The sequence below is a fragment of the Ylistrum balloti genome, unplaced genomic scaffold (genome assembly GCF_031769215.1).
Source record: "Ylistrum balloti isolate Yb309-2 unplaced genomic scaffold, AGI_CSIRO_Ybal_v1 Utg369746, whole genome shotgun sequence".
NCBI classification, from domain to species: domain Eukaryota; kingdom Metazoa; phylum Mollusca; class Bivalvia; order Pectinida; family Pectinidae; genus Ylistrum; species Ylistrum balloti.
The window spans coordinates 372,312-391,779 of NW_026781953.1; the positions used below are offsets into that span (position 1 = coordinate 372,312).

General features: G+C 34.1%; 1 protein-coding gene across 1 annotated transcript; it reads left to right on the forward strand.

Annotated features, from left to right (window-relative positions):
• The first annotated feature begins 1,376 nt into the window (after nt 1-1,376).
• LOC132543247 (D-aspartate oxidase-like) lies at nt 1,377-7,644 on the forward strand. Its single transcript, XM_060206731.1, has 10 exons — nt 1,377-1,570; nt 1,778-1,892; nt 2,036-2,121; nt 3,283-3,348; nt 3,747-3,801; nt 4,051-4,152; nt 5,133-5,194; nt 6,005-6,122; nt 7,281-7,379; nt 7,528-7,644. The coding sequence occupies exons 1-10, from the start codon at nt 1,377-1,379 to the stop codon at nt 7,642-7,644; spliced, it is 1,014 nt and encodes a 337-aa protein (XP_060062714.1).
• The last annotated feature ends 11,824 nt before the right edge of the window (nt 7,645-19,468 follow it).

Sequence of the window (19,468 nt, forward strand, 5' to 3'; positions counted from 1 at the left end):
TTGCAGCTAGTGTTTTACCGGAGTGTCATAACAACCCCCTCCCCACTCCCCTTTCATCCTCAAGTTTCCAGAGGTTACAACGATGTCTGTGTAACAGTGGTATTATTCCCGTGTCCCTGTGGGACTAGTAAGCCGGGGTTCCGGGTTAGATTCCTAGCGGAGGCATTGAAATAAATAACAACCTCTGTAGGGACCCAACTGTAGCGTAGGTTCATAAGACTTCACATCGCAGTTCAGTGTTTTAAAATACGTTTATTTCACTGTCGTAGACAGATAAACCTATGAAATAATAAATATACTTAATCACTCACACATCGCTTATACAATGAAATAATGGACATACTATGGTAAAATATAATGAATGATTGTTATATTTAAGATTATAAAATTTAAAACAAACAATCAAGACACTTACCAGGAACTTCCAGAGTAATGAATTTGTGATGGTGACTGGAATATGTCTCTCTCCATGTGTAACCATCGAGAGAGAGAGTAAGATTGAAGTTGGGAAAGGGCGGTGATTGCGACATGGACGAGTGGTCCGTGCGGCACGCGCACATACACACCTACGTACATGCATACATACATTCCAATCACATTCCAACTACTGGCGTGACATGCGATGATTTGAATGTGAAGTTATAGTACAGTAGTACTGTTTATGAACACCTGGTTACAGTTTGAAGAAATTGAAGTTTTTTCTCGGAAATCGGTATTCTAGATATCTCTGCGGAAATGGTCTAAATAGACAGATAAATTTTCCTTGGATATAATTTTCTCGACTTGTGGCGTGACGTGTTGTACAAGCTCCCTAGCTTATCACAAGCTGCATAGCGGACATAATTGCTCCATTGGAATCGAGTTTATTTCACTTGTGAAGTGATAAAACGTTCACCTTTACGGGTGGGAGTCGTCAAGCGACATCTCATTCTCTGGACGAAAGTACTTAACTTAAACTGAGACTAATAACATGAATTTTCAAATACATATTTATATAAGAATATTCATTCCGATTTTCAGCCTGTGAATTTTCAGAATTATCTCGATGTGAAATGACAGCAATAAAATATATCTATTTGAATATCTGGAAATGCAAGTTCTAAATCCTGCCTGCAATGTTGCTTTCTTTTTATATTTGCAACTGTATTGATGAGTGTTTTCCTCGCCATTATCATGATTTCATGCTTGTTCATGATATTTAAAGCCTATAAGCGCCGCGAGGTGGCGTTATCTCAGCCGATAATGTACCAGAGATTGTTCAATATTGTTATCAAATCTATGTACTTTAGGCTGATATGCACATGTACCTTTGCATGATCTTTTCACCTATGATCTTTATAAGTCAAGAGTAACGCTCTGCTTAAAATCCGTACATAATGGTAAACATCATTGTGATTGGTGCCGGGGTTGTAGGGCTATCGTCAGCGGTCTCTATCCAGCGGGCCTTGCCAGGGGCGACAGTGAAGGTGGTGGCCGACAAGTTCTATGACGAAACCACAAGCTATGGAGCGGGAGGAATTTTCGAGCCTACCACAACAAACACCCCAGGGATACCTTTTGAAACACTCAAGTAATTCGATTCACAACGTTTGAACATTTAACGTTCAAAAGACGACATTTTAGTTGAAATAAATTCTGTCTTATGTGGTAATGTTTTAATGATTTGTGTTTTTAGAGGTGCTATGAAAACCATTGATTTCAACGATATAGGGGTGAAAATTTGGCCATCAAGCTATACAAATGTTAATTTTCATTGCTGATGAATTATTTATTGCAGACGATGGAGTGAAACGTCTTGGAAAGCTTACTCCCGGATGGCAACTTCCGACCTTGCCAGTAGTACCGGACACACAGTGTCACATGGATTCCTGTTTCATACAACTAAGACCGAGGTACGATACACATTTCTCTAAAGAGTCCCTCTAAAAGAACAGCTATATTCAAGTTGTATGTTAATTCTGTAGGAATGTCTATTAGCTGTTTTGTGATGTTATATTGTTCAAAGCTATAAAAATATGATGCATTACATCTACAGATACCCTTGTATGCAGATATTGTGTTCTCATTCCGACAAATGCTATCGGAAGAACTCAAGCGACTAGGAGTTGACACCAAATTTAAGTAAGTCAAAAACTTACCTACAACACCTTCTGGTAGACAAATACTTATATACAGATCAGCACCATCTCAAGTAAAGCAAATCGACCATTTACCAACACCAACTAAACTAAACCCATACCGACACCCACACCACCTTCAGGTAAACAAACACGGTTATTTACTACTCACACCAGCTCAGGATAACGCATCCACCATATATCCACACCACCTGAATGCAACAAATAATATCCGTTTACCGTGGCTGTCTGTAGATAACACTCCTCATTTAAAAGCACCTTGAATAAAACAAATATAGCAAACATCCAGTTTTAGCTTAACATAATATGCACACTATAACAAAGTAGGTGAAATATAAAACGTTATCATTTTTATTTTGTCATGACATGAAAAATATTACATAATGACTTGCAATTATATACATAATTTGGTCGATGTTTTCTTTTCGTTGCTCTTTAATTCAATATTTTTTGTTCTGTACGGAAGCAATTAAATTGAATAATTATTTAGTGAGATATTTTTTACCATACTTCGTATTATATAGTGTGTGTTTCATTTAATTTTCGATTATCTACCTTTCATGTCTATCATGTTTTCACTGTTGTCATTGGGTGGTCGCGTGGCGAAGTGGTAACACACTCGTCATTTCCATGGTGCCAAGGGTTCGATTCCCGGCACGGACGTGAAAAAGTATGTGGGTTACCTGCCTTACCACGTGGGTTTTCCCCAGATACCCCCGTTTCTTCACTCAGGAAGACCTGCTTCCATACAGGTCTACAAAAGCAACTAACATAAGCTTTAAACTTGTTTCGCAATTGTTATAAAACAGATTAAGTTTATATTTATATATTGAAGTCACTGGTAACTTGAGCTATTAATACATTTGGCAAACTTTGCTTTTCCAATATTAGTTTTCGATCCACATAAAAATTAAACCTTTTCCACCCATCACTCCACTGACAATTAGTGTCATTCCTTGACTGTTGTATGAAACTGCATTTCTTTCATGCGACATCTATAACCATGTGTATGGTGATTTTAAATGATTTCCTGTGATAAATTGTATACACGGAGAATGATTGCTCGTGACAACCTTATGTCGCTGGAACAACATGTGTTTCTATGACATGATTCTAAATTATTTATGAATTATTTTTAATGCAGATATGGATATGAGATAACAACTATCATTACCAACATGAGGAAATATCTATCCTGGCTGATGACGCAGTAAGTTACACCCTCTCACATTTTTGGTGAAGACTTAATTGAACTTTATTAATCGACTGGAATAATCTGAAGGCTAGAGCTCTGAAATCATTTGTTGTGAACATTCATTTCGACTTTCAAGGATTAAGATTCGTTAACGAAGATCTGTCAAAGGAAAGACATTAGCAAGTCAAAATAGCTTTTTTGGATCAATAATCAAACCATTCCACTCTTTCCTCAAAGTAATTCCAATTTCACTGAATTTTGACTGACAAAAATGTTTTTTATATATCTTACTTGTCTTCTTAATCTTAATGGGTCATTTGTAGTAATGTTTCAAAGGTCGCCGTACGTTAGTTGTAGTCATGCTTCAATGATAGCCATCATTCTATAGTATGCATCTGTGAACATTTTTCCAGGTTCACAGAGAATGGTGGTGTGGTAGAAAAAAGGAAAATAGAAAGCTTAAGTAAAGTATGTTTATTCGTTTTTATTTTGTAAAACCTACTTTTTATTAATCCGTTCATTTCAAATCAGAGAAGACGCCATAAGTTTTCTTTTACACGTGCGCTTTGTTTAATTACACGTAATTACCATGCTTTCATATGCAACGTAAGAATAGTGTGGAAAGCTATCAGATAAAATTACATTCACAACATTCAGTTGAAATTTACTCGTATGGTCCTCCTTTTTGCTCTGAAGACACTTTGTATACTTTTACAGTTGTATGGCCGTTGTGACGTGGTGGTCAACTGTTCCGGTCTTGGCAGTCGCCAGCTATTTGGAGACAAGCTGATATATCCAGTTCGTGGTCAACTCTTAAAGGTAACGGATATATTCTAATTAAGTAATTAAGTGACAAACATTTTCTTCTTAATTAAAACGAATGAACTTCTGTAGCATGCAAAGATGAAGAACTTTAAACATTTTACTTCTGAATTATATTTACAAAATGGTACTAGTTATGCTTCAAATCCATTGCAGATGTAGTACATGGTAAGCGTTTTTATTTTCAAACAGGTTGGAAGTTCAATCGTTATATTTCTTTCTTAATAAGATTACTACTGCTGAGGAATATTTTATTACGCTACAAAAATAATGAGTTACTTATAAAAAGCAATTAAATATGAGGGTTTGATATGATCAACACTAAAACAGTATGATTTACTGGTGATTTTAAGAAAAATGTCCCATTGAAAATCTATGTTAAATGAATGAAGTACTGTTCTAATTGGTATGTGTTTGGTATAGATACTAGATATATTACCATATGGAACGAAGAGGAGACAAATTATCATTGGGATAATTGGCTGTACAGAAAATCTTCCATTACATGTTAGAGACGGCATCAAAGCAATTTGATAAACTTCACTCCATTCTTTTTATAGTGAAATCGTAACCTAGATGCAGCCGATTGTTCTGTATTCGGAACAAATCCGTATGTTCAGATTCTACTTTGCCTTGAAGTTTTGAACAAATGTATCCAATATTTTCTATTTTAGCAACAATACAATACAATAATATTTTATCATTTTGTCAGACATCCTAGTTAACAATAAAACACATTAAAATATTGCCAAACATAATTATGTTCAGCCGGATTCGGCCTAGGAATTACAGTTAAAAGTTCATGATTATCAAAATAAAAGACATATTTTACGTTATACATGTATCGGTAAGAATTACATTTTAAAAGAGAACTTCTACGCCTAATTATGAGATAACTTGATTTTGGTAAAAGATATTGAGTTTCTTCATTTTGTAAAATACAAGAAAATTATCCTATTGTAGAGATCATTTTACAGGTAAAGGCTCCCTGGGTGCGGGACTGGATTGATACAGACGCGTCGACCCACATACTACCGAGGTAAATTACAAGGACATCATCCAAAGTACACACCTTTTAACAACAGGTATTTCTTTCGTCCTTTCCTGATATCTGGTTAAAAGCGCATTTCCGGAATGCATCAATACTGTTTCATCACGTTTGGGTAAAAATTTCCTTTTCATATATTTGATACGCATAGAAAATAGCGTGCCAATGCCATTTATGAAAATGGTCCAAATACAGTTCATACAGCCATTTAATTATTGTACCTTGAGCTTATGTTTTCAGATCTATAGCAAATGACAAAAAATTACCTTGATACATTAACTCACATTAAATATTGTTTTATTATTTTTCATTTTCGTACAAAAGATCTGGTTTCATATCATTTTGTAGATCTATTCAAGCTGAACCTACAATGAGCTGGAAAGTACCTCATGATCTTCATTTTCATTTTAATGTCAATAACCTACTAAGTTATAAGAATGTATAGAGAATTACACAAAATAGAATAATAAGGTTCATTGCTCAATGTGTTCTTCAATACAAATGAAAATGTGACAAAAATGTAATACTAGAACAGATATTGTAATCATTCTTATTCAAAAATAAGTAAAAAGTAAAAGTAAAGTTAAAAGAACCTCAGGAAACATTTTTTCTTGGCTGTCCTGAAATTGAACTTAGTCAAATATGATAACTAAATACAATATGCAGTCTTTAAAACACCGCTTGTCAAAGATGGACTCCGTATTACATAACTGGAAACAAACATACCGATGTGAACAAAATTTATAAAATAATATCACAGTTATGAATTTACATGTATGTCTTACCTACTGGTTGTTACAGTGATGACTATACTGTGCTCGGAGGTGTTAAGGATAAAGACAACTGGTCCATGACTCCAGATCCTTCCGTTCGACAAGGAATTCTGGACAGGTGTCTCCAATTATGGCCAGCGTTAAAGGTAAACGTACACTCTGTTATAGAACAACTTTACACCCTTATGTAACACCCATATCACTTTAATTGATCTAAATAGTGGCACAATCCAGAATATACAGATGTATTTGAAATTTTGTTTGAAACTATCCGTTATCCAGCATTTTAATATAATTTGGAGGTATATTCATCTTTCAATCTATATTTTAGCATTAATTTCAGCTACTCTAGATTTTCCTCAGTTGCCTCCTTACATGTTAAGCCATAGCAACGGTGACGACTCATAAAAGGACGAACCTGCTGCACGATGAAGTTTAATTCATAAGTGGCTATATTGTATCTAATTTAAAATTGATATTGACAGGGACCATACACCGATCATATGAGACGAAGTTTGTTCAAAAGTCAATGAAATCCATATTTATCTTATCTCTCAATTACCTTGTTCTTTCCACTCTCTTACATACCTTGTGTATGCTTTGTTTTAACCTATGACATCTCACAGTCACAGTTTTTATTATCGTTATGCTGAACCTTATCAATTAATCGAAACTGTTGTATGGGTTGGCATTCTTGACTGTTATTACATAATTAGAACAGCGTCCTGTCGCATTTTCCCCCAAAAAATTACCGGTAATTAGCACAACCACCACGTGCCTCAAATGAATTAACATAAGATATTTACACATACATTCAAGATAAAAAAATTTTCACAAATTCAAAGGTATTCTTTCTATTGGAAAGATTTAGTGCTCTGACCTTCACATTGATCTAGAGAAAGAATTTTTCTACGTCACTGTTTAATGGTTATAATAAAAGTCTGAATTTTACACTGCAATTATAAACTGAACTTATTCATAAACAATTAAATCGCAGTATCTTTCAGATGGAACCTTATTCGTTAATTAGACATCTGAGGCCTGAGTACAACACATCTGTATAGCCCCATTTATTTGCTTTATTTTATCCTCCTCGAAAGTTTAAAATGAAATACTTGCTCCCACTTTCCACGATGGCAGAGGTAACTGATATATTGGACCAAGGGAAGTAACTTTTGTGTACCTTATCAGTAATAAAACATACGATGCGTGAAGTAAAGATTATTTATGATGAACTTAGACATGCCTAAATGTAGTTATATTAAATTGAACATGTGCATCTTTTTACATATATCATTTTATAGGGCGCAAATGTAATCGGGGATTGGGTAGGCCTGAGACCGATGCGGACCCCAATCAGACTTGAGAAGGAGATAGTTCGGCTACCTGAGGGAATGTTGAAGGTACTGTATACACATAACATACATGTAAATGTATTGTGAGAAAACACTGTGAAAAAGGAAATGTGTGTATATGGTTCGTAAATGAATTGGAAACAGAAGAAAGGTTACCATCCTCTTCAAACATGTCAATCTTCTTGTATTACTACAGGTTGTTCATAACTACGGTCATGGAGCCAATGGCGTGACACTGAGCTGGGGAACAGCTGTGGAAGCCACTGAAATGGTGAAGGATTTTTTATCAGAAATACCACTACACAAACTCTAATGTTTTGTTTGTGTTGCGTAAATTTAGAAAATGTCATTGATGTTGACAAAGAAAAACTAATGTTATTTGCAAGACATTTTAATGAAATAGTATTGTTTCGCCTTTAATATGAAGATGTTTTCATCGTTTCCCACGGACGGATATCTTAGAAAAAAGTGAAATGTTATCATTTTTGTATTTGTAATTTCGTTTTTTAATTTTCCTCCTTATTTCGAATTGACAGCACATCTAAGTTTCTGTTCGATGATAAGAAATCAAAAGCCACGAAAAAAGAAAAACAAATATTGATTGCAATAATGATAATAAAGAAATAAAAGATAACTGAATGTCATTTTATTTTTTTAATGGAAACTAAAATCAATGTATGTTATATATTTTTGTTATACATTGTACAAATTACATATTAAAGAATATTTTATTTTGGCATATCTGAAGACTAAGTTTGTGGTAGGGGTCTAGTCTCCTGCTGGTGGAATTCTCAGTCCCAGTGTTCGCGCCTTTAGATATATGGATATGTAGTAGCATCGTTCAGAATATATACTTGAACTGGATTCTTTTTGAAAAAAAATCAACATTGAAAAAATTCAACATTGAACTTTCTTCAGTTGTCTCCTAGATGTCAACACTTCATCACTGACGAATCCTAGAATAGCATATTGGAGTTTAATTCAACCACTGTTCCCAAGTTTTAATTATTAAACAATGTCTCTCATGTCTTGTCTTGTCTTTTGTCTAGTCTGAACGGATTTTTTCTACATAGTATGAAAATATTTAAAGACATCAAATTAAGGTTTTATATCATCCCTTGTATCTATATAACAAGTGGTCTGTTACATTTTACAATACCGTTCGAATAGACAATTTACATCTCAATATTGATTACGCTCAGAGGAATACATGTTACTTCTATACCATATCATTACGTATGGTGCTGGTGTTCCGCTCACTGAGAAAGTTACCGGCCATTTTCATTGAACATATCCTTCGAAACTTTAAATAAAGATCACAATACAATAAAATCTCCTATATCAGCTGCTTTTTCTAATCTTGATTTACAACACAGGACAGCTTTCAATTTCCCAGTTTCTTTTCCGTTCCTAGGTAGCAACAAACTTCATTCCCCAACATTGTTTACATGTCACAGTAGATTCAATGAAGGGTAATTCTATCTTTAAGGTGTCAAGGGATTGAAAGAACTCAGAATCAATTCCACAATGTCAAACATATTAACAATGGAACAGCTTTTACGGTAACCATTGAAAAACGTTCAGCGAATTGGACTGATGAACTGATGAATATATTAAAGGTTACATATAATTACTGATAAATTGATGACGACATATAAGGTTATACGTAATTACAAAGTACATCGACATGAAATTAAAAATAATAATAATAAAATGAGGTTTTGATTTGTTTCTTATATCCAAGTCTTGTTGACTTAAGTTTTACAGTTGACGTTAAGATGTTAACGATAATTTTGAATTTTACGTACGGTAATACTTTAAATACTATGCAATATTTGCTATCTGTTTATGTATGGGTATACAATGACCTCCAGTTTATATACACCTTCCGTATGTATTTTATAATATGGAAGGTATTGTATATAAATCTTAACCTATACATCTTGTTATCTTTACTTATCATCTGAAGTCAAGTGTGACGCTCTGTTTAGAATCTATGCAGATAAAGTGTTCTCATTCTGGAAAATGTTACCGAAGGGACAGGCAACAAGGAGCCAGTGATTTTACATCATACAGCTGTTTCGCCCCTCTAGGACTCATCAGTAATGTTACACCATACAGCTGTTTCGTCCTTCTAAGACTCGACAGTAATGTTACTTCATACAGCCGTTTCGTCCTTCTAAAACTCAACAGTCATGTTACTTCATACGGCTGTTTCGTCCTTCTAGGACTCGTCAGTGATGCTAAAACCTTAACTACTACATCCTTAACCGCGCCACTATTGAAAGCATTTTAATTCCAACCATTTACTAACGCCATCGTCAGGTAAACAAACTCTATAATTTACCAACATCAGTTTAGGTAAACATACCAACGGCATCGTAAGGTAAAATCTACAGGCCCCATGTAGATACAGGTATAAACAACGTTTAGACGTTAGGATCGTTGTCATTTGTATGTTAGAAATATCGTCTACGACATGAAATTACGGAAGTTTCCTCGGAAAACTAAAAAAGGGTTTAAGATAAAAGCTACATGGCCATATAGGATTTTGTTTTTTCCAGTTTTGTATACCCTTAATGGATTTTTTTTCTATTACAAGAATCAACCTTAACCATTTCTCTACTTTGCAATGTCCTGGTCATGTCGACCTTCTTCTCTTGTGACTTTTATCATTATCGTCACAGATTCGTTTATGAGATAACAACTATCATTACCAACATTACCTGGCTGATGACGCAGAATGTTACAAACACAACTGTTGCTTGTATGCGATATTTACATAATCTGTCATTCTGAAAACATCGTAGATAAACACTTGTGTATTATGAGGGTTAAAAATCATGTATAGATGGTTTGTGTAGATTGAAGTCCCTTTCATGTAATCATTTCGTATCAACGAGAAATGTATTTATATTATCTTCGTCAATATGCTTTTAATCCAGTAAAATAAGCTTATTTCGTACGTGCCTGAAATGTATAGTGGCATCAATAAGTTAGGAAGGTATAGTGGCACCAATATGTTAGGGAAGTAATAGTGGCATCAATAAGTTAGGAAGGTAGAGTGGCACCAATATGTTAGGGAAGTAATAGTGGCATCAATAAGTTAGGAAGTAATAGTGGCACCAATATGTTAGGGAAGTAATAGTGGCATCAATAAGTTAGGAAGGTATAGTGGCACAAATACGTTAGGGAAGTAATAGTGGCATCAATAAGTTAGGAAGGTATAGTGGCACTAATACGTTAGAGAAGTAATAGTGGCATCAATAAGTTAGCAAGGTATAGTGGCACCAATACGTTAGAGAAGTAATAGTGGCATCAATAAGTTAGGAAGGTATAGTGGCACCAATATGTTAGAGAAGTAATAGTGGCATCAATAAGTTAGGAAGGTATAGTGGCACCAATATGTTAGGGAAGTAATAGTGGCATCAATAAGTTAGGAAGCTATAGTGGCACCAATATGTTAGGGAAGTAATAGTGGCATCAATAAGTTAGGAAGGTATAGTGGCATTTTAACTTATGGAATTAATAGTGGCAAAAAATAAGGATATTACAGTGATATGTAATAGAATAAGTTATTCGTTCAATTCGTTTCCATCGTTACATTTACGGAAAAATCATACTGGAAATGATTGAAAGTGATATGTGTTTTGATTGCGTCAATAAATCTTGTTTTAATTTCCTTAACATCTATGAAGTATAAATTAATATAGTATATAAAGACGATAAATGCATCATTACTTTGAAAATACATGTACTTGTATAAGTTATTCATATCGTATATTTGAGATGCGTGTTTCTGCATATGGTTTATATGTTTTATATGGCTTATGCATAAACTACCTTCATATGGGACGCTTGGTCATGGTGTAAATGTAACTCGTGCCTAACCATTTTACTTTCTACTTGTATATAGCAATACTATATGTTTAATGTTATAACAAATCTTCTTCTTTGAAACCATGTGTCTCATTCTCATAAAATAATGTTTGAATTTATTAATTTGGTATTTCGAAATTGCATTCATGTTGAAATGAAATATCTACAGTTAATGACAGAATCAGTACAAGATAGGAAAATAATGTTTTATTAACTCATAATACTCTTATGTGCTGGCATTTCTGTGGTGTAGAAAGTTGTTGATATGAGGGTAAAACGATCGATACGTTATTTATTTGTTTATTTATTTTCATTGAAATTGATGTTATCTAATGACATGCGTGGTAAGATCAAAAGTAGAGGTTGTTGTATATATTTTTTTTCTTTTACTGGAGTTAGTTATCATGCAACAGAAACTTTTGCGGGCGTTTTTGTAACTTCTGAAATAGGTGTAAGCAGAGCGAAGGAGTTTGTGTGAACTGTATCTACCCCAGAAAAAGATCGAGAACGGGACAATTCATCGTCGGAATAATTCCACGTGTCTTTCGTTTACGATATCAATTTGGGCGTAAAAACAGAACCCGTAATGACATATCGGTAATTAATATGCAAAGCTGACACTTTGAGAGAAATATTTGGAAATATTGTCTACTACGAATCATAACAAATATAATTGAAGGGCTTATTATCTTTTAAAAAAAAAACCAATTAATTGAAAGACATCCATATGAAAATCAAAAAGTCACAAAAATCCCGCATCTCTTTTCCCAAAAATGCATGAATGGTCCATGACGGTCAAAGTTCACCTTGTCAGCCAATCATTTAGGATTTAGAGTGTAATCTACGAGTGGATATTTGTGTTGTTCATGAAAGCGTTCTTATGACGAATTGATAACATGCGAGTTGAATTACACCCATCTAAAAAACATATACTAATAGCTATCATTAGATCTATATAATCAAAAATACATTGTTTTGATCTGTATTTCGAAAAGAAATGCTTTTCTAAGGATGTGTTTAACAGGTGGAGGCACCTTAGGTAAGAGACTGGACCATCAGACACAAAGGTATACACATTTCCGAGGTAAATACGTGGTTGAGAGGCGCATGCATGTGTGTCATAAAATGTATATACAGACATTAATATTTTGACCCTCTTCACACACGACTTGTTTTCTAAACGTATCTGCTATATCCTCAACATCATTGACGCGTTTCATACATCACAATATTGGTACCGAATCATTTGAAGTATTAAAGAAACGTTCCGCACTAGACAGGATTTCATGAGATGTTTTTAAAGAAAACTGTAAAACATCATCTGCTGAAGTTCTTATGAAATTCGTACCTTTCAATTAACCATTTAAACCAACATACGATATTTAGTTAGTTTAAACAATATTTTATTCAGTAATAAGCATTTAATTACAGACAGGTACGCATAATCTTATGGGATGGGAAAACAAGCTTAAAGCTTATATTAATTCCTTTCCCATGTACATACAAAGACAAATATAAATCGGAAATGGAACACCTAACATCGACATTGGATGAAAAAGTAATATTTGGACATAACAATAAAACATATTAACTTACGTATACGCACATGTGGTGGATAGAATTACAAAATGTAATTTACAACTTAAGTAGTGGCGCCTTAATTTATTGGTATGTAAAAAAAGGTTACCTTTCAAAGCTCCATTCAGATCTATGAAACAATACATAATGTACAGTTTTATAATAAGAATTAAAGGACAAAAAATATTAGGTAAAACGTTTACTAAGCTTGATATAATTTTGCACGGTCAAGAATATTTGTTCATTTTTCTGTTTAGAGTAAGTGTCGTTTCCCCATAATAGAGTTTTTTCAGTTAGAGTAATATCTAGTTGAAGTAAAGTATTTTGTCGAATTATGTTATAATTAGCACAAGACAATAAAAAATGGTGGGTACTTTCTACTAACCCGCATGAACAAAATGGACTTTCTTCCAGATTTCTTAAGTATAAATGTTGTTTGAGATTACTGCATTTAAGTCTCAATCGTGTATGTAAAATTTGAAGGTTTCTACTTCCAATATTAAAATAGTGTGGAATCATTACATTTTCTTTTTGTAAAAATCTTTTGATAATCCTGACAGACGGATTTTCGCGAATGTCGATTGGTAAAGAATTCCATAAATGTACTGAAGAATTTAAAAAAGATGTTTTATAAAACTGAGTCCTGCAATTAATTAATAGTAAATTGTTTGAATTTCTAGTATTATGTCTGTGGGTATCTGATACCTTACTTGGAATTAGACTGGATAGATAAAATGGAGTTTTCTTATGATACATTTTATGAAACTGCAAGAGTTTATGATTTTCCCGTCTTTTAGAAAGTTTTTCCCAACCCACATCTTTATACAATAAACTAACACTTGACAATTTAGTAGCACCTGTAACTATTCTTGCAGCTTCTATTTGGATGTTTTCTAAATTTTGACATAAATAATTGGGTAAATTATCCCAAACTACGTCAGAATATTCCAAAATAGGTCTGATAAAAGCAAAATATATTGTTTGGAGAGAATTCCTATCAAGTATGTTTTTTAAATTTCTTAAAACCGCTAGTCTTGGTGACACTTTCTTTAATATGTAATCAGTATGATTTTTCCATGTACCATCATCAGAAAATAACACCCCTAAATGCTTATGAGATTTTACATTAGTTACATTGACATTGTCCATAGTGATAGGATCATAAATTCCTGGTATAGTTTTTCGGCTAATTAATAGAGATTCTGTCTTGTCTGGATTAAATTTTACTAACCACTTATTTGCCCATACATGTATTTTTGAAAGATCATTATTGATGGTATTAATAGCAATCGTGGGATTTTCAACTATGATATACAAGGCTGTGTCATCAGCAAATAACTTTATTTTACAACTAATATCATTCACTATATCATTAATATATACTAAAAAGAAGAGAGGACCTAATATTGAACCTTGAGGTACACCTGCTTTGATATTTTGGGTTTCAGAGAAAATACCATTTATAACAACCCTTTGACTTCTGTCAGTTAAATAATTTTTGCACCAAGATAGCAATTTACCAGAAACGCCAGATTTTTCCAATTTATGTATAAGACCCCTGTGCCAAACCCTATCAAACGCTTTACTTATATCACAGAATACGGCAATGATTTCTTTACCCGCGTCTAAAGCCCTCCCAATATCATTTGTAATGTCTAATAATTGATTTGTTGCAGAATCCCCAGGTGTGAAGCCCGATTGACAATTTGTAAAATAATTTGTATCTCTAAAAAAATTGTAAAGATGTTTAAAAATACACCTTTCCATTAGTTTGCCAACGATACTTATCAAAGATATAGGTCTATAGTTTGAAACAACGGATTTGTCACCTTTTTTAAAAACTGGTGTAACATTAGCGACTTTCCATATAGAAGGATATATACCACAGTCGATAGATTTGTTAAACAATTTAGAAAGAATTGAAATAATAGACCCTGTCTTTGCTTCCTTAATAATTCTTGGACTCATTTTATCCGGACCAGAAGCTTTAGAAGTATCTAACTTATTTATTGCATCTTCAACATCTTGTTCAGTGATATCAATATTTTCAAGTGTATTATTAGTAGCTACCATATTTGGTAGTGTTACATTAGAGTCGTCGATAGTAGACTGGCTAATAAAGTAATTGTTAAAAAGATCTGCTTTTTGTTTACTATCACTATAATATATATCATTTTGCATTAACGTTGGTATATGAGAAGTTTTGGTTGGAAAATTTGTAAAATTGTTAATCAACTTCCACCAGTCACTTGTTGATGTAGACATACATTTTATCTTACCGGTTAACTTTAGAACATATTCATTTTTTGCTTTCCTTATAGCGTCAATACATTTACTAAATTTCTGCCAGTGATACGGATTTTGGGTACCTTTAGCTTTTCGGTGTAATCGTTTTCGATCCCTTATTAATTTTCTTACATCATTATGCATCCATACGATATTTAATATGTAGAAATTGTTTTAGATATAGCTAGATCGATTTACAAACGGTCGTGCGGTCCTGATTGCGCCATAACAGGTTTACATTGGTATAGGCCTGATGAAGTGATAAAATTGTAACTCCAGCAAAATTTTACAGAACAGCATACAAACAAGACATCTATGATATAGTGACCTTTAGGTTCCGGATTTCCTGGTGCTCTACATTTAGACAGTTTGGCTGGGAGTATTTCCGCCAATGTCGCCATTCCAAAGTGACTACAGGAGAGATATTTTGATGATAACAATAGTTTTAAAATTCATCAGACAGAAATCTTAAGAAAAAAATCAGAAAGTTTGCATTTTGAGTGGATTACCCCTTTAATGATCAGGATAGGGGTGAACTTCACGGAAACTACTCAATACTGCTCTCCTTTTGGAAATGAAGGGCTACTAGTTTTGAATTTTAAAAAACACATGAAAATCTCTCCGATCAAATTCCAGATGGGCAGAACGTTTTTAAAAGTTTTCAATTTTCAGTACGAAATAGTCGATTTAGCATTATTTTTATAACTATGACGAATATGAAGTACAATATGTTAATTTTTACGTTCACAGTACATTTTTAAAACACTCATCAGCCAGTAAACCCTTATGAGACTTTTGATATTCTGCAGTTGTGGTAGCGCACAACTCACAAAAAACTTCGTCTGCGCACACACGCACGATACAGTATCGTGCGCACAACTGTGCGATAGGATCGCACTTTTTGTGCGGTTTTGGTAAAAATGGTTGGCTAATATTACAGATCGAAAATTAAACGGAAAATGCTTGCAGTTATTACTAACTAGCGATCACACGAACATTAAAACTGATAGGTGATTATAAAAAAGTCATTTTTAATTTGACAGTTCTCGAAATAATACTTGACCTGCATTAATTAGTCTTGTTGTATATAGTTTCATATCTCAGAAAGTGGCGAGTAGTGGTGCCTCGGGCAACAAAAGTTTACCAAGTAACCGGATCAGTACCGACTTGGTCGCACGTGTAACACTACACTGAATACTTACCTGAGCGTATATTCTCTGTTTACAAAATGAATTTAAAAAATGTATGAGTAATCCAGAAGTAATGAAAATTAAATTTCCTTTCTGACGGTATAATCATTGCTGTGACGTAAAGAGACGTCAAATTCATGTTTACATATTTTATATAATATATAATTTGTACCTGTACACTAAAGCTAGTCATGTGTGACGCTTTGTAAACAAAACACTTAAAATTACGAGTGTATCTACAAGTAGCCAACCTATATATGAATGGTTTAATTAGATTATAAGTAATTTCTTTAATTATATCAAACATGATAGAATCGCTTATCTAGTGCGATAGAACCACACAACGTGAGCACAAATATACGATAGCTTATTTCGCCCAATTGTCCTTTCGTGCATTTATCATCAGCACATCGCACACGGTATAACGATGTGCGATCACACAGCTCTATTGATTTGCTATTTCATTGCGTTTATGAGTAACACCGGTAAGTAAGTTGGTCCTGTCTGATATCAGTTCTTTAGCTACACATGTACATTGACGTTGTAGGTCAGTCCACCTATGTGTCGTTGGGAGAATGGCACGTGTATGTGTGATAGGAGCTGGTGTAGTACACACAAGGATTAACAATATTCATCTCACACACAGCACTTACACACAAGGATTAACAATATTCATCTCACACCAGCACTTACACACCATTCAACAATATTCATCTCACATAGCAGACAACAAGGATTAACGCACTCAGCACTTACAAGGATTAACAATATTCATCTCACACTCAGCACGTACACACAAGGATTAACAATATTCATCTCAGACTCAGCACGTACACACAAGGATTAACAATATTCATCTAACACTCAGCACTAACAAGGATTAACAATATTCATATCACACTCAGCACTAACAAGGATTAACAATATTCATCTCAGACTCAGCACGTACACACAAGGATTAACAATATTCATCTCAGACTCAGCACGTACACACAAGGATTAACAATATTCATCTCACATTCAGCACGTACACACAAGGATTAACAATATTCATCTCACACTCAGCACTAACAAGGATTAACAATATTCATCTCACACTCAGCACGTACACACAAGGATTAACAATATTCATCTCACACTCAGCACTAACCAGGATTAACAATATTCATCTCACACTCAGCACTTACACACAAGGATTAACAATATTCATCTCACACTCAGCACTTACACACAAGGATTAACAATATTCATCTCACACTCAGCACGTACACACAAGGATTAACAATATTCATCTCACACTCAGCACTTACACACAAGGATTAACAATATTCATCTAACACTCAGCACTTACACACAAGGATTAACAATATTCATCTCACACTCAGCACTTACACACAAGGATTAACAATATTCATCTCACACTCAGCACTTACACACAAGGTTAAGCAATATTCATCTCACACTCAGCACGTACACACAAGGATTAACAATATTCATCTCACACTCAGCACGTACACACAAGGATTAACAATATTCATCTCACACCAGGATTAACACATTCACACTCACACACACAAGGATTAACAATATTCATCTCACACTCAGCACTACACACAAGGATTAACAATACACACAAGGATTAACAATATTCATCTGACACTCAGCACTTACATACAAAGATTAACAATATTCATCTCACACTCAGCACGTACACACAAGGATTAACAATATTCATCTCACACTCAGCACGTACACACAAGGATTAACAATATTCATCTCACACTCAGCACTAACCAGGATTAACAATATTCATCTCACACTCAGCACTTACATACAAGGATTAACAATATTCATCTCACATTCAGCACTTACACACAAGGATTAACAATATTCATCTCGAACTCAGCACTTACAAGGATTAACAATATTCATCTCACACTCAGCACTTACACACAAGGATTAACAATATTCATCTCACACTCAGCACTTACACACAAGGATTAACAATATTCATCTCACACTCAGCACTTACAAGGATTAACAATATTCATCTCACACTCAGCACTTACATACAAGGATTAACAATATTCATCTCACATTCAGCACTTACACACAAGGATTAACAATATTCATCTCTCACTCAGCACTTACAAGGATTAACAATATTCATCTCACACTCAGCACTTACACACAAGGATTAACAATATTCATCTCACACACAGCACTTACACACAAGGATTAACAATATTCATCTCACACTCAGCACTTACACACAAGGATTAACAATATTCATCTCACACTCAGCACTTACAAGGATTAACAATATTCATCTCACACTCAGCACTTACACACAAGGATTAACAAAAATCATCTCACACTCAGCACTTACACACAAGGATTAACAATATTCATCTCACACTCAGCACTTACACACAAGGATTCAATATTCACACTCAGCACTTACACACAAGGATTAACAATATTCATCTCACACTCAGCACTTACACACAGGGATTAACAATATTCATATCACACTCGGCACTAACAAGGATTAACAATATTCATCTCACACTCAGAAATTACACACAAGGATTAACAATATTCATCTCACACTCAGAAATTACACACAAGGATTAACAATATTCATCTCGCACTCAGCACTTACAAGGATTAACAATATTCATCTCACACTCAGCACGTACACACAAGGATTAACAATATTCATCTCACACTCAGCACGTACACACAAGGATTAACAATATTCATCTAACACTCAGCACGTAGACACAAGGATTAACAATATTCATCTCACACTCAGCACGTACACACAAGGATTAACAATATTCATCTCACACTCAGCACTTACACACAAGGATTAACAATATTCATCTCACATTCAGCACTTACACACAAGGATTAACAATATTCATCTCACTTACACACAAGGATTAACAATATTCATCTTACACACCAGGATTAACAATATTCATCTCACACTCAGCACTTACATACAAGGATTAACAATATTCATCTCACACTCAGCACTTATAAGGATTAACAATATTCATCTCACACTTAGGACTTACAAGGATTAACAATATTCATCTCACACACAGCACTTACACACAAGGATTAACAATATTCATCTCACACTCAGCACGTACACACAAGGATTAACAATATTCATCTCACACTCAGCACGTA

Excerpts from the sequence above, each read along its gene's own strand:
- LOC132543247 (XM_060206731.1), top strand. The coding sequence starts at position 1,377 with ATGGTAAACATCATTGTGATTGGTGCCGGGGTTGTAGGGCTATCGTCA. Across the intron at positions 1,571-1,777 it reads ATACCTTTTGAAACACTCAA|ACGATGGAGTGAAACGTCTT; the intron begins GTAATTCGATTC and ends TATTTATTGCAG. Across the intron at positions 1,893-2,035 it reads TTCATACAACTAAGACCGAG|ATACCCTTGTATGCAGATAT; the intron begins GTACGATACACA and ends TTACATCTACAG.